The sequence below is a fragment of the Oxyura jamaicensis genome (genome assembly GCF_011077185.1).
Source record: "Oxyura jamaicensis isolate SHBP4307 breed ruddy duck chromosome 1 unlocalized genomic scaffold, BPBGC_Ojam_1.0 oxy1_random_OJ106470, whole genome shotgun sequence".
NCBI classification, from domain to species: Eukaryota; Metazoa; Chordata; class Aves; order Anseriformes; family Anatidae; genus Oxyura; species Oxyura jamaicensis.
In genome coordinates, this window is record NW_023303226.1 from 1 (window position 1) to 16,217 (window position 16,217).

A 16,217-nucleotide genomic window follows, 5' to 3' on the forward strand; every position below is an offset into this window, starting at 1 on the left:
TTGTTTTGGTTTTGTTTTTTGGTTTTGTTTGTTTGGGTGGGTTTTTTGCGCAATCAAAGCCAAGTGCAGACAACGACAAGCACAAAGGAGAAGATACACAAACAGACAAAGAAATGAGGGTTTGCAGGACAAAAACAAGAACATAGAAGCAGGACAAGACAACACAAAGCAGAAAGCCAAGGCAAAGCACAGATTAGCATTAAATCTCTCAAACGGGTTCTCAAGCAGCAAATGATTAAAGCAAATTAAATGAGTATTCCGTTTTAGCATACCCATACCCTCTTCATTTTAATAATCCATGCCACACATAGCAAAGAATTAAAATGAAAGAGGGGTAGAGCAGAAAGGAGGAAGAACTGCTATGCTGACATACAAATCAGCATAGCAGTTCTGTTGGCAGGAGGATCTATAGGACATCAATGGAAGAAGGATAAACCTTCTATCTTCAATGTATAAATGCTGAAAGGCCACAGGATTCTCTCCCAGTTGAAAGGGGAAGCTAAACACCAGAATCTTAAAGAATAAAACAATCTCTCCTCAAAATCTTTCGGACAATTATAGAACTGTCAAACGATGTATTAACTAAACACCTAAAATTAACCACACATACAGTTCTTCCACAGCTCAATCTGAGCATAGAACAGTGCAAGTGTCAGTACAGTAAGCATCACAGAAAGGTTTCATTTAGTTTCATTTACATTTGAAAAAAAAAAAAGTCATTAATTCGAGTTCCTACCCCAGCCCTCAGAACTGTTCTGAAACTGTGGCCTCTCTATTACTAAAGCATGTTAACTGAGTGCACAAGGCATCTTGAGTGGACAACCCATCTAAAAACAGTTACAACAGTTTATTGTAAAGCTACACAAACCAACACTATAGCAGCTGTTAAGCTAAGATGACAGCTTTCAACCCTCTCTCCCAGTCTTAACCTGAGGTGATACACAGAATAGTGCTTCTGGAATTGTGCACTTCAGTCTACACATATACAGGTACATGTGTATATTGTTATATACAAATAAGTCCCATGTGCACATGTAAGCGTTCCATTCTGATGTTTGAAAGCATGTTAAACATGCCAGACTTTGGAATACCAGTCTTTTGGTCCATCAAGTGTTTGATCATACATAAATGTAAGTAGAAAATACTGATACGTAATACAGAGCTTATTATAATTTTGGACTTTCAGAATACAGAAGTTATGGGACTCTACAAACTCAAACTACAAACAATTTCCTACTTCATTCCTAAAAACCTCCATTCACTGCTACAAAACTTTATGAAGCCTAAAAAGGTTCAGATATATTTGGTTGCTTTTACCTAACCAAGTGCTTAAGAAATTTTCAGTTCTTGCAAAATCTTGACTTTCAGGTAAAAACCTTTGCGTTTTCCTTGTTGCTGTTTTTGAATGGTGTTAGAACAGAGCGGGAACTAAACGGATGGAGGAAACATAATTTGGAGGTAACCATCCTTTTGCTCTAACGTGTGCATTCTGGCAATATGCATGAGGATATGAGAGCATAAAGTCTGTTTCTTCCTGCCTCAATCCCTCAGTTGGCAAAGAGAAGCCTAGCAAGAAATCTTCCCTAAGAAGTCAAATAAGGTTTAAATGCTTCAATAAACTGGAAGTCAAAAAAATTATTTAAAAGAGCTATAGAACTAACAGCTGCTAAAAGCCTCTGAAGACAGCTCCCTTACTTCAGCGGAAAAAGCAAGCAATCTACTTGGTATCTGACTATACAAATCCTCATTGAAGATTTGCACCACAAAAACATTTATTCTCCACTTAAAATCGCAAGAAAAATAAAGACTTGCAAAGTATGATACGTATTATGAACATAACATACTTGCTGTATGTATCTTTTCCCCATGAAAAATACTGCTGCATGGTAGCAAGCAAAAACATAGACTAGTACATATGATATTTAGATTTAGTTAACTGCAAGATAATTTAAGACATGACACGTTATTGCAAGCAAAACTGCATAGACTACAGTCAACTTTTGCAAAAAGAAATCACTAGCACACAAGGTAAACTATTCAAGGGCACTTCCAGCAACTTTTCTCTTGTAACACAGAGGTGTACACATATGAAGAGGGTGTATGTGTATATACATGCATGCCTTTGACAGATTGATTGCAGCATGCACAAAACTGCTGCAAGTGAGTTTTCCTTACCTGTTCTGGTAACTGTAGTAAGTGGCATCTCGAGGGATTGTGCATAGCTGTTTGCCATAGCAACATAGAGTCTGTGGCGAGAACTCCAACTGCAAAGAGGAACGGGTCATCTTAGTACTAATACGTTGTCACTTGCTCTCCATAGCAAGCAAGCATGACCCAGACACCAACCATTACCACATTATTCTGTGCACAGATCTCACAGTATAGGAAGACTACAAAGAGCCATAAGAAACATTCAGTAGGCTGTTATTTTCAAGTTAGCTCTTCCCCAAACGTGAAGAGCATATCAAAAAGACAGTGGAAGTGCACCAGTCTCAATACACAATGAAATTGAGAGAATTTGTGCAGTAACATCTGTTTCATTTGTAATTATGAACTGGTTAGCACTAAACAAAATGCACATAAGCCTTCAGTAATTGACTCTTCCCCCGCCCCCCTAAGGGCTTATATATGAATATATGATTTAAGCCACAGATAGAATTAGAAGACGCATTAAAAACTTAAAACCAGATCACTTAAGATTACTAAATCCTGGTAAGCTTTCAGCATCTTTTAAACACCACAGTTGCTAACAGCTACAAGTGCTGTATTTTTCCTCCTCGTTGTCATAAAGCTAGCAACAGAGGAAAAAAACACAAACAACAAAAATAACTTTTCCTTACCTTTCTTCCACAGCAGTAACCAAGGCTCTGCATAACTGGGTCAATTTCTTGCTCAAACACCTCTGCCAGTTTTGAACAGTATTTATATACCCTGGAAGTTTTGCGGTTATAGAGCCAGGCGTTATTGAACATGAGCCAGATGTCATCTACATATTGCCATGGTTCCTGATACTGTCCTGTATCTAGCTTCCTCTTTATAGTAGAGAGGTCCATGGGGTTCTTCACTATGTCAAAGTAATCCTGAAAGAACAAGTAGCATATCAAAATACTACTCCAGAACTACATTGTGAAATGACAGCACAGGCATTCTCAGCATATAAATTCTTCTGGAACACAGCAAGAAAAACAGGTTCATCCCTGACTTGACTGTCAAGCTGCTTGTGACATACAGCGAAGTCTAAGCAATACCATATCATTCCCTAGCACTTCCTTTTCATTATTCCTGTATTTCTCAGGCTCCATCACTCATCTACTCTCGATGAAATAAAGCCGCTAATTTTAGTCAGCAAAACAAGGCTTACAGAAAGAAGGAAATGGCAGTGTTTCTTGCAGCCACCATGATTCTGAGAACATTAGCATAAAGAACCTGTTTGTTTTTTTTTTTTTAAATAGATGAGCTAATCTAATAACAAAACCCAATAATTTTAAGATAAAAGATGTCACGTCTCCTCCTACACATCTTTCATCTAATGAATGCCTTTTTCCAATCCCCCCCCCCCCCCCCCCCAGTTACAGGACTGCTTGTCTTAAGCAAGCCCTCCAAATACGACAGCCAACTGAAAGCTTGCTCAAGAATATTAGAAACACTTATGCCTGCCTATAACACAGGTCTTGTATTTTTGCAGAAAAATAAAACTGAATAAAGCTGTCCAATCAAAAAATCTTTCAGACAACCGTTGCCCAAACAATTTAAGTAGGAATTCTTTGTACACATATGGTCAAATAATAAACTTGTGTGGTCAATCCAGTGAGTTTAAACACAGACCCCTTCAAGAATACTAATTACTTCCAGAGACAACTCTGAAACAAGCAGAAAATTCAGCCTAAAGAAAAACAAGTTGAGTAGTCTCCTCTTTGCTAATAACTTAATCATTGATAATTTTATTTTCAAATGGTCTTAATCCACTTAGTTTCCTACATACTCAAAGCTCTCAATTCTACAGGTGCTTCTCATTGATAGAAGCATCACAATATGAAGGAGCATATATAAAAGAATCCCCCCACAGCAGTGGGAACTGGTGGTAATCACTTCAATGGATGATACACCTGCTTATATATAAAAAGGAACACAGAACTAAATGAACCTTTGAAAAAACCAAACCTTCCTAACTCAAACATCATATGTTCCACTAAATTATACCTCTTCAAACACATCAACACAAAAACGGTAACAAGACAGACTAAGCTGTTCTCAAGTAGATATGTCATAACGTAGCAGTTCTGGGTTAAAGCCAGGAAAATATCTTGCTAAGAAACTCACAGGAATTCCTAGTAGCTGGGGATCCACAGGCTGTCGAAATGGAAGAGACTCTGGATCCTGACGGTAAAGTGCCTCCAGTGTTGGCATAAGTGCCTGCCGCAACTCTTCTGGCTTGAAAACTTTTGAAAAACAATCAACATTAGAAAGAAAAACGTCTGTAAGGAAGAAACGTGCTGGGAAAATGTGGTGTGTGAAAAGACTACAGGCAACGCAACACGTATAAGATACTTAACATAGGTTGTTTATCCTCTCAACACTAAGTTCTCAGTAGGACATAAAAACAATCACCTGGACATAAGGAAACTGCCAAAACATTTAAGAGGATCTTGTTTCAAAATAGGAAGACACTGTTAAATTTAACAGCCAATTTACATTTCAAATATGGCCCCTCTCTGATGTTACAGGAATAACTTGTCTGACAATCTACAACAGAATTCTCTCCAATCTCTGCTGTACAGACCATTTTACTGATACTTAATGTTTAAACTGAAGCCTTAAGAACTTGACCAAAGCCAATTACAAGTGCACAGGTTAGGCATTTTTGTTCAAGAGCCACAAAACCAATTCATAAAAGCCTACTGATTACCACTGAAGAAAGCTCAGTCCCCATCTCCCCCAACCCCTTCCCAAGACTCTAGGCAGATGAGTGAATTTCAGTCAGCGTTCCCACTTACTTTTTTTCTTAGACTGTCCTGCTGCTGGAGAAGACTGAGTAGCTGGAGTAGTAGGTCTTTCTTCCCCCTCTGGTATTTCAGTCTTCACTTCTGTTTTCTTCTCTTCTTGTTCCATTGGGTCTGGTTTACATTCTTCCACAACTGGTTCTACTTTAACCTGAAAATTAGATTACAGCCTGTCACAGCTGCCTGCAGAGTCATCCAGCCACGTTTCTGTCCTTTAAATTTCTCTGCTGTCTTGCCCGCCAGTCTTCCCCAGGATAAAAGCCTCCTACTTTGCAGTCGTAACCTGCCTAAAACTTGATCAGATATGCTAGAATGTATCTTTAAACACTACTGTAGTAGCAGGGATAGATTGTTGAACAATTCCGAGCTGCAAGCAGACCCAGGGGCATTCATCCTGCCCCTCACACACGTCTGACGGTCTGTCCTGCACTGCAGTTGCCAGAGTGACACTGCTGGCAACCACATTCCTCAGTGTCCTCACTGACAAGCTGTCATGGACTAGTAAAGCAGCCTGTCATATACGACCACAAAACAGAGACCCTTCTTTAGGAAGAGGGAGGAGAGATGACAATCAAAAGAGCAGCAGCAGGCAGCATCCACAGCCCTCACTGAACTCTGGAAGGAATGGCTTGCATGGAGACAGAGCATCTAACAGCACTAGATGAAGATATTCTACCCAACAACAGGCCAAACTCACTTCAGATTTCTCCTCCATTTGCAGCTCTGTTTGTTCTGGTTCCCCCTCATCTGTTTTAATATCCATTTTCACTTCCTGCAAAGGTGGCTGCTGCTGCTCTGGAGCAGTCTGCTGAGAGTTCACTTCTGTGCTGCTGGTGGATGGGGGGTTGGATACCTGCCCATCAATGCTTACAGCTGGTTGTGAAAGCTGAGGGGGGAAAAACACACATATTACAAATAGGCTTCTAGCAAACCTATTATTTTTCTTTGCTCTAATCTACCTTTTACCTACACTTTATTTCCACCAAGTTTAAATGCACTCTAGTACTTCTACTTGATTAACCTGAAGTACATATTGCTACACAACTAGAAAACAGACACATGCACTGGAAGAACTAGCATGTAGACAATTTCATATTGTTCCTCACTGTACACCATCACTATGTGTACATAGATATAACTGAAGGTCTCATGCACATTTCACAGCAAATCTTTAAACATGCATGAAAATTCCTCTGTGGAAACACCAGATGAACTATAGACTTGTCTTGAGGCAAAAATGTTACTTCCCAAATGCAGTATTTTTTTAATACTAAGCCTACCAAGAGCTACTTCCATAAGAGTCCCACAAAAAAATAAACATTAACTAAAAACTAAACCTTACACTTGACCATTTGTACAATTTAAGTAGTTCCTTACAGGTGTTGTGGGGTGCTGTGGCTGCAGCGGTGCTGTTGGTGTGGGAACAGATGCAGTCGTGCTCTGCTGTGACAAGGGCTGCTGCTGTTGCTCTGCAGAGGGGGTAACGGGAACTGGAGGCTGGACCTGTGGAGGCAGCTGTGCCTGTGGAGGTGTTGGAGTCTGCCTTTGAGCAGGGTGCATAGTTTGCGACTGCGGCCCAGGTGGCATCGCCTGAGGAGTAGGGGTGGGGGCAGTGGTGGCTGCTGCTGCCGCCTGCTGTTGCTGTGATCCCAAGCCTGGGGGCGTGTGGTGAGGTGTTGGGGTTCGACTAGGTACTGGAGAGGGAGAATTTCTGTGCATGGGCGGCTGTGGAAGAGGTGGGCAGTGAATATGGCTCCCTTGAGAACCCGGAGCCATTGCAGGAGAATTCACAGGACAGGAAGAGCTGGTCATTTGTGCCTATGGGAAAACAAGTACACATTTGTAATGACTTGGAACAGAAAAGGAGAGAAGTTACTGTTTCCCACCATTACTGGCGCACTTTAAAAAGTGATAAACCTTTTTTTAAGAGTAGTTAAAGAGGAGAAATGGGCAATTTATTTTGCTCCACATGAACACAGAACATTAAGCTGTTTTGTAGCTTATTCAACTCTAGAAGAGAATTTTCAATTAAGCACTAATACTCAATATATTTAAAGACTGGAACACCTACACTTCCAGTTCACAAAACATTTCTTTCTAAAAATGCAGATATGTACATCCTCAATAAGGGTCAATGCACCACAGTGGAAAAAAAGGATTGAAATATACTTAGTGTGCCCACATCCCCCACCCCCAAGACTAGAAACTGAATTTATCATCAGAAGTACAGCTGTAACTGCACTGAGATTATAAATAAATGTATTGGTCAAGAAAAAAAGCTGTCACTGCACAGTAATCTTGCCTGCAAACTAGGAAGAACCATCAACGAGAAGCAAACTGACGTTCCCTACTTCTTCCTGGCCTGAAAGGTTCTTGCTGAAAATGGAGAGGGAAAGGACAGAAAGGAAACTGCTAGACTCTAAATTCAGATCTTTTAAGTAGTGACAACCCTCCTATTCCCCAAAGCCAACAACACACATTTGGTGGTCGTGGATGGACATGTCTTTATGTGACTTATTCTTTCAGTATCTCTTAATTTTCCAGGCTCTGATGTTAAGCAACAAGTTCTTTACTATATGCTGAATAACAATTTTTTCCTTGCTCCAAAAAAAACAAGCTTAAAAATCCTGCCACTTAAGCCTGAGAACCAGGCAGTAACATTTTACCCCTGCCATTACCAGCACTACAGCCAAGAAAATGCTGAGTCTCAATAAATGAATTCAATTGACTATAGGTTTAGCAGCATCTTAAGAAAAGAAGCTCTCCGTTACTACAAACTTGAATGATGAAACCAGTATGTGACAGAGCCCACTGACACCACTTCCAAAAATCACAAGCTTACTTGAGAAACTGGTGTCTGGTTGCCAGGCTGAGCCATAGGCATGCTTGCTGCATTCATTCCTGGAGAAGAAGCAGGGAACGGGTTCTGTTGCAGAAACTGATTCTGACCAGAAGGTTGGCCAACTCCTGGCTGTTGCATACGTGAAGGAAATCCCATCTGTTGGAAAAGAAAAACCCATTTCACACAACATGCATATACCTGGAACGTTTTACGCAGAACATTTTTCTTCTTGCAGAAATAGATGCTTGTTACTTATATGTACAATACAATATGGAAAGCCTGCTATAGCTCCTGTCAAAAAAGGAATTATGATTATTTCCCCTGTCCGCTAAGGAACAGGATACTGATTTCAGTCTAGGACCATGGCTTAAGTTTGTTCCTTGTTTCAGGAGTTCAACAGCCTCCAAACCCACTTAAACTTAGTTTTCCGTGAAGGGAATCACTTTTTTTAAAAAAAAAATCACCAAGATCTAAGGCTGATGGCAGACCAAGTAAATCTTTTAGTGGGGATGCAAAAGAAGTATCTACAGAACACAGGAAGTGTTTGAATTTTATTAGTTTTTCTTAGCCTATGTTAAGAGCAGCACAGCCAATGGCAGCAATCCCGTGAGCTCGGTGCCCTGGCCAAAGGAAGCCTGCACTGACCTGGTTCATGGCCCCAGCCTGGCTTAGCTGTCCAGGGTGCTGAAGAGGAGGGGTTTGTCGGGGTCCCATCGGTGACAGCTGCATGTTCATCTGGCCAAACTGATTCATTCCTGCGCATTTGTGCCAAAAAAACACTTATGAGCAAAGGCCTGAATTTTCATCCGGATACCATTCAAGACTTACAGAAAAAGTGCTGTTAGTTTCTTCCCAATTATTATTTTTTTTAAATTAGTTTTCAGGCATGCAATACAGTAACGGAAATACCTCCTCCTATCAACCAGTTACATAGAACAATTTTAAATATCAAGTGATAGTGACATAGATACCATACTCCTTCAGAACAGACTGGCTTTTTCCCCCCCGGACAGACTTGCTTCCACATATAGCTTCAGAAAGCTTGCATTACCTTAATTATTAGAAATTCACTTCTTGAATTTCAGATGGTAAATCTTTGATTCCTTGAGCGCCTTTTATGTTGCCTACAATACTTTTCGTACACGTAAATGAGGTTCTACCCCTTCCTTCGAAGCAGTAATTCTCACCATCCTCCCTCATCTACAAAGGCATCTTCATCTAAGCTGACTAGGCCAACCATGTCTGACTAACCCCCACCATCCTCTGTTCACACAAACAGAACTTCCACAAGGATAAAGTTAATTTAACAAAGCAAGCAGCTAACAAGCATCTCAAATTCCCAAGATCATGAAACACCATTATGCAAGTATTATGCAGTACAGAAACTCTTTTCTTAGTCAAATGGGAAAAGAGCAGGTGAAACAAAGGCTGCAGCAAGAGCTGCCCAACTGCAAGATTCCTTTACAAGGACAGGAGCAAGTTTTCTTCCAGTATTTACCTGGCTGTGCCTGCATGCGGTTCATCATCTGGTTTGGCACATTGGCACGTATCAGCGTTGGGTCAGGAAGAGGACCATCTGGACAAAAAGACATTGGAGTAAGATTATGACATTTAGAGACCACCAGGTTTTATCCACCAAACACGTTAATGAGAATTACATGTTAAAATCCACGTACAAAAGATGCACAGCTACTGTCCAGTAATTCTAAACACTTATTTTAAGAGTCCCTGAATTGCGGAGGAAGAAACAGAAGCCTCTTTGGCAACATGAGCCTATCCCATTGGGTAAAGTGCTCTGACTTAGAAACAGATCTTTGGAAATTGAGGACAAATATGAAGCATGTTACCAATGTACAATGAGAAACTCAGCAGCTCATGAGCATTCCAGACAAGAACTTCTACAGACCATTCTATGCCATTACTGCACTTCTACGTTGACAACACTATGTGAACTATATGGTTCAAAGTATTTATCAAAGCTCTGAATTCTGAGAGCTACTGACGTACGTGATAAACGTTGCAACAAATAAATTCACAGTACTGATCTTAAAGGCCTCTCTTGCATCTTGGCAACGCATCTCAGCATATCCAGTTCTGACTTCAAGCACAAAAAGACCCAGGACTGGATTTACCAAGACACATTCATATTTAAAAGGAAGAAAGAATGTAGATTAAGCTTCTTGTAGCAGAATGCTGAAACTACTGGATCATCATGCAGCATTAGGAAAAAAGGGGAGGATTTGCCTCCTCAATTGCTAATTCCAATTTTGACCCTGTCTTCTTAAGATAATTTATTAGTGTCATTGACAGCTATACATCTGTTCCCATTAGATGCCTTAACTCATTTCTTAACTGTGAAGTAACTAAGAACAAACAGGAATGAATAAATCAAGGAGAAAATCCTTCTGAGAAGGAAACTCTCAGGAGAGAATCATGCAGGGGGGGAAGGGCAGATCTCTATCAAGTACGTTTACGGAGCTGTTGCACTTCAGTTTAAGAAGGACTATTTCAGTCTCTAGAGCTGTCAGTTCAGAATCACAGACAAAAACAGACACCCAAAAGTACATTTTAGTTGAAATATTTAAAAATATTGGTTCTCCTGTATAGTTAAAATCACAGTATACAATGCCATTTTAGAGAAATGTACAGGTTAAAATCCTGTATGTTAACGATCTACGGGACTTAACTGGAAAAAAATAGTGTCAGCAAATGTACCTACCCATTTTTCATTTTTAACAATTATTTCTGGTAGGTGATATTTCTTATCTGTGTTTACCTGTTACCCAAGCAAAAATACTAGATATCTGGCAAAGCCTCACCACTTTCTAGTGCTGTAAAAAGACACTGCACTCTTTAGTGGCATTATAGTTTTGATCATTAGCTCCTCTCCAAAAATCATTTTTCTTCTAATTATACAAATGCCTGGTTAGAAAGCAATCTAATAATAATCTGTTCATCATTAGGAGGGTCAACTCAAGTAACAGAGATACTGTGTAACAGAAGACAGCTACATGGGAAAAAATAGGAATCCAGTTTTCACTGCATGCTGGAAAGGCCATTTGTCCAAAATACCAATGTGGCATAGAACAAGCACTATCTAAACTTTCAAAGGCATAAATATAAATAGAACAATCACTTCAATTATCAGTCTCTGCTTAGCAACAACAGTAATAGTGACGATCATTTTAAACACCACACAGCTAAGTATTATGAAAATATATTTATTTTGCAGTTAAGTGGGGTTATCTTCAAATCAATTACTTTTAGAGGTGAATGTGATGAGACTGAAGTTCTCCAGTGTTACAAGTGCAACTTGGTCTCCATTCCCTCCAACCTCAAAGCAAGTGTAAAAAAGGTCTAGGATATTCCAATTTGCTCACAAGACAAAATGATTTTACATAACCTACTGTCATCGATTAATACATAAGTAAGGCAAAGACTTGGCAAGTACTTCTGAAGATGAGGAAGCTGAGTTTAACTTTGAGTAAGCCAGGTATCTGTGAAATGATGTGGGCAAAATGCTCAGTCTACCATAGAGACAGTACACAATCACACTGCACCAAGTAGTAAGTAACCCAGCTGTTCTTACTTGCAGACATTCCTGGCTGAGGCTGTCCCATGTTGGGCCCTTGATTCATGGGAGCCTGTGGCATGCCTGGTGCATTTGGTATCATATTTTGTTTCTGCAGCCTGGTTCTTCGCTTTTCCTCCAACTCCTTCTGAATCTTATAGATCTTCTCAGCTAGCAGGTGATAGTACTCTGCCTGCAGGGGAGGAGCACAAGTCAGGAAAGGAGAAGAGATGCATTAAGTAAAGGCAGCAGGTCATAGTAATTAAAGTAATCAAATCAATAGTGGGGGTGGGGGAAGAAGGGGGAAAGAAGCTCTTCCTTTACAGGTACTGCCAGGGAGCCTCCTGCTGCCTTCACAAGGCCCCAGCAAGTCTCAAGCACAGCACAACACCACAGGCACTGCCTTGAGTCCCAGCACATCAGGTAGAAGCCAGCAGCCCTGGCACATGTGCTTCCTCAGCCTGGGATACTAGTCTGTGCTTCCACTCCTCTTCCCCAGTCACTGCCAAGGGGGATCAGAGATGTGCAAATGATGAGAGGACAGCATCTCACCCTGCTATTTGCTGATTCATACATGTCGCCTTCCACCTTCCGAGCGTATGCCACCAGATTCTCCATCCGTCGATCCTTCAGTGCTGCAGGGTCAGGAGTAGGAAATATGGCTTGGACTCTGAAGAAAAAGTACACAAGCTATTAGGTTGTCTCCAAACTAGGGCCTCAGCACCAATCCAAAGTGATTGGAACACAAAGCAGAAAGCAGGTCTTCAACAGACAGAGGCACTGCCACTACTCCCAGGTCAGCACTCACATTGTGCCGATGGCCCAAGTATAGAGCAGAATATTTCCAGTACGACAGCCCCTGAGCAGCATGTGCAGCTCCACAAACAAGGAAAGCAGGAGAACCTCTGTCAGGCTTCTGCTTTCCCTTCTCACCGGTCCTCACAAAACTCACACTCTGGCCCCTTAGTTTTGCTGCTAGCTACTCACAGTTTATGAACAAGATGATTTCGGAGATCCTGAGTAATGTCTTCATGCCACTGCTTTCGGATTCCAGTATTGGATGGTTGAGCTGTTGGCATAGCCCCCAAACTGGCAACGTTGGCGCTTTCACTCATCATGGAGCTTCAAAACAAAGTAAGAATTTGAGGGTGGAAGCCCAGCCCAAGCTTAGTCATCTTACAGTCATAGCCTCTTTTTGAATAACGTTAGGACAAAGTGCTAGTTGAGCCATTCCCTAATCAATGGACAAACTGTGCAGAAATAGCTGTACAGACACCAAAACAACGCATCCCTCTCAGGATTAAAGAGGACCATGGAAGAGTACATGCTGTGCTACCCAAGGATTTTGAAAACTGGAACAAAAGCTAGAAAATCCAAAGGGAGAGATAACAATCAATGGAATTTATCCCACTGTTTATTCAGAAAGTGCCATGAGACTTAAGCACAAGGATCACTTTTACACCTCAGCAAACAACTCACCCCTTACTCCCACTGTGGAGCAACAAGTTCACGGTATGCCATCCTAATCAGCAAACGCACCAGTGCTTCAGATCTGCCCAGATACTAATCCAGATAACATCTATAACCTCTATGGCCTAAGAAAATCAGTTTGCAAGCACTAAGTGCCAAAGTTAAAGTGGACACCAAGACCTCTAGAAAGGGTAAGAACAGATATCCCAACTACACAGGTAGTTCCTTGCTGATTGTCCTGAGCAGCAAGGATCAGCTCAGCCCCTCGTAGCATAAGCGTGCAAACCCTTACACTCCCATCGCCTTCATCTCATTTACTTACTACAGGCAATCAGCATTTGCAGCTGAACAAAACACTGGCTTGCAAAGAATTATTCAACTTACTTTTGGGAATTCATGGTTGAATGCAACATCGAGTCAGGCAGCAGGCTGGGGGTTTGAACCCCTACTCCTCCATTCACTCCCATTGGATTTGCACCTAGAAAACACAAGTATTAAACAACCAGCTTAGTTACTAAGCAAGAACAGCAATTGTTCAGCAATAACAAGGGTCTACACTTTCAAGTACTTTGATTTTTGTGGAAGGAGTTTAATTACTCTCTGCTCCCTTTACCACTTATCCCTTCCTTTTATCAAATTAAAGTCTGAGGCACAACATTGGTGACCTCCAAGTGAAGAATCATGCAGTATTACTCCTCTGCACACCTTCCTGAACTTCTTAAACAAGCCATTTACATTTGCTGCCAATGTTATGTACCCGAGTCCTTTCCTGTGACCCTCTAAAGGTCCAGCATTACAAACCAATTCTGTTGTTTGCTTACAAGTTTTTTTCTGTGATTCAGAGGCTTAGAATAGACATTCAAAGGCTTTGAAAACAAAGCATCAGCTACAACTACATCTGGCAAGATCCCCTCTCACTCATTCCACACTCAGGGAACCTACAGCTAACTCCAGTGTTTGTGCTAAAAAGGAGGAAAATCTGACAAACCTTTGCAGGAAAAAGTGCTAGTAATTTATGTACCAACATCTCATTTTCTGAATCACAGAAGATCCCAAGCACCATAAGAAGTGCCTACACACTACAATTAAGACTAATCATTATTTGATGAATGCAGTGTATATCTGGCCAGAACTTCTGAATAGATCACTTTGTGAAGCTGAGTAGCATGAAACCCATTACCAGGCTTTACGTGTATTTAAGACATCTGAATCCTACAGAATTTGTACTTCAAGCAAAATTAGACACTGTGTACAAGAGAAATCCACTGAAACTAAGTTAAGTAAGTCTAATATATACCTCTAATATCCTAGTCAATTGTTTAGCAGCCCCTTCCTACAGCTTTCTGAAGCCCCCCTAGCCTAATCACTTTTATCCTTCACAAATTTACTTTTACACCATCTGAGAACAAGCTGGTATAGAAGACAACTGTAAACCTTTGCCTCACCTCTCCCTTTCAACTGCCCAAACCAATTTATTTAATCTTTGTAGGACTACATCTCTTCAAAATCAGAGGCCTCACCAAATCCCAATCTTTCTTCTAAGCTAGTTGGCATGCAGTCAGTACACAAGCTGATGATTCCTACTTCAGCTGTTCTAATTTCCACTCCTAATAATGAAACAAGTCAAATGTCCACATTCTCCATGGTTGTCCTTTCTCCATTAAGCACCAGTTCTTCACTCTCAAAGAACTTTTCAACCCTATCTCTTCTTTTTTTTAAAAAAAAAAAAAAAGCTAAAAAGTGCTACAAGGGATGCCCAATTAAGAAGTCACAGGCCAAATTCTGTCTCTTTTTTTTTCAGAGAAATAAAGCAGAGAACCGTTTCACTTCAAAAAAACAATTTCAAACTCCTAAGCTCCTTACTAGAACATTTTGGACCTTCTAGAAATTCATTCATTTTTAGAGCACTAACATACAGCAGAAAATCATATTTTATCTACCCGTTTTAAGACCAAGCTCTCCCTTTTCATGCTGAAGGCAAAGTTGCAGTAGCATGTAAGGTATACATGACCTATGAGGATCAGTCATCTCACTAACAAGTCTAATTTGCCTAACAGTCTTTTCCTGAGTAACTCAGGAGTACGATGTTCTTTCGTGCAGAAACAGCGCATCAGAACTGTAGCCTGCAACCAGCTGCTTACTTTCCCTGGCAATCTCTCAGTCTTTCCCACTGGCAACCCTGTGCTAACACAGCACTCATTCCATTCAAGAGTTTGTCATGGAGCATATAGGCTGGAGCACTACAATCTCATAAGAGCATTGGTTAAATGCCTACCAGCCCATCTTTCCACTTTTCAATTAAAAACTAGCTCTGCTTAAGCAACTCAAGCTAAGAGCTGAGGGTGAAAAAAATTCCTGTGATGTAATCTCAAACTATCAGCATCCGATTTGATGATTAAGGGTTACTTGATTGGTAAGTAACCAATGACAGCCATGGTACAATTACACTCTTCAAATTGAAATTCTCATGTTATCTCTTGTGATTTTGCAATAAGCCACACAGCTTACAGTTACACGAGTCCACAAGACAAGATTCAGAGAGCTGGTTTGTACGTACTACTTTACACATTTTTAAAAGAAGCATTGCACAACTGAGATTCAACTGTAAAATGTTAGTCTGAGTGACAAGGAAAGCACATTTAAACACAAGCATTCTGATGCATGCATTTCCAATTAAAAACTCCCAAACCACCTGAAACTGGCAAAACAGTACAATAATAAAGCTAAAAAACAACATTTAATAAAGTTATTTGGAAAATCTTTGTCCCCCAAAATATTATTTCCCTCCAAATAGAACACTTTGCACAGAAAAATATTTTTGTAAGGGAAGGCATTTCAGTCCTCTAACGTTCCCTGTTCCACTGAGCAGCTTGATATCCCAGGTCTAGCTGGATCTATCCGTATTCAGGTATCTGAATGACCTGTATTCAGGTATCAGGTAAGAAAACTTGCATCAGATATAGCACAGAAAATTGCCTGTAATTAGTGTTTTAACTGACAGATCTACTTACTTATGGGATTCATAGGGCGCAGGCCCTGGGGCGACTGTCCTTGCTGCTGATTCTTCACTTGAGCCTGAGACTGTGTCTGCATCTGGTTCCCTTGATAGGTCAGTCCGAGGGCTGCATAGGCTCTCTCGATGGAGCTGGGGTCTATCTGACTGGTAGTGCTTATGCTGGGCGTTGTCTGCTGCCCCACACCAACCGAGCCAGTATTTGCAAGTCCTACGGCAGCTCCACCCAGCAGCGCTGGAAGAAACATGCCAGAAGTTAGTAAAGACAACGGAAGGCAGCCAAAGAGATCCATAAAAACAGGGAAAAATGATGTCTGGCTA

General features: G+C 40.8%; 1 protein-coding gene across 2 annotated transcripts in view; it reads right to left on the reverse strand.

Annotated features, from left to right (window-relative positions):
* Positions 1-2,110: 2,110 nt before the first annotated feature.
* LOC118156896 (histone acetyltransferase p300-like) overlaps positions 2,111-16,217 on the reverse strand; it is a 42,386-nt gene continuing 28,279 nt past the window's right edge. Inside the window, exons 6-19 of one of the 2 annotated variants that reach the window (XM_035311111.1) lie at positions 15,895-16,131; positions 13,268-13,361; positions 12,401-12,535; positions 11,966-12,083; positions 11,432-11,606; positions 9,341-9,418; positions 8,488-8,597; positions 7,843-7,998; positions 6,378-6,818; positions 5,698-5,886; positions 4,995-5,151; positions 4,321-4,439; positions 2,841-3,080; positions 2,111-2,264 (exon numbers count right to left, since the gene is read on the reverse strand). In XM_035311111.1, coding sequence (XP_035167002.1) covers positions 2,172-2,264; positions 2,841-3,080; positions 4,321-4,439; positions 4,995-5,151; positions 5,698-5,886; positions 6,378-6,818; positions 7,843-7,998; positions 8,488-8,597; positions 9,341-9,418; positions 11,432-11,606; positions 11,966-12,083; positions 12,401-12,535; positions 13,268-13,361; positions 15,895-16,131 — 2,342 coding nt within the window. In that variant the 3' untranslated portion in view covers positions 2,111-2,171. Of the gene's footprint in view, positions 2,265-2,840; positions 3,081-4,320; positions 4,440-4,990; positions 5,152-5,697; positions 5,887-6,377; positions 6,819-7,842; positions 7,999-8,487; positions 8,598-9,340; positions 9,419-11,431; positions 11,607-11,965; positions 12,084-12,400; positions 12,536-13,267; positions 13,362-15,894; positions 16,132-16,217 lie in introns of those variants that run through there. The other variant, XM_035311112.1, reaches the window with a different exon arrangement.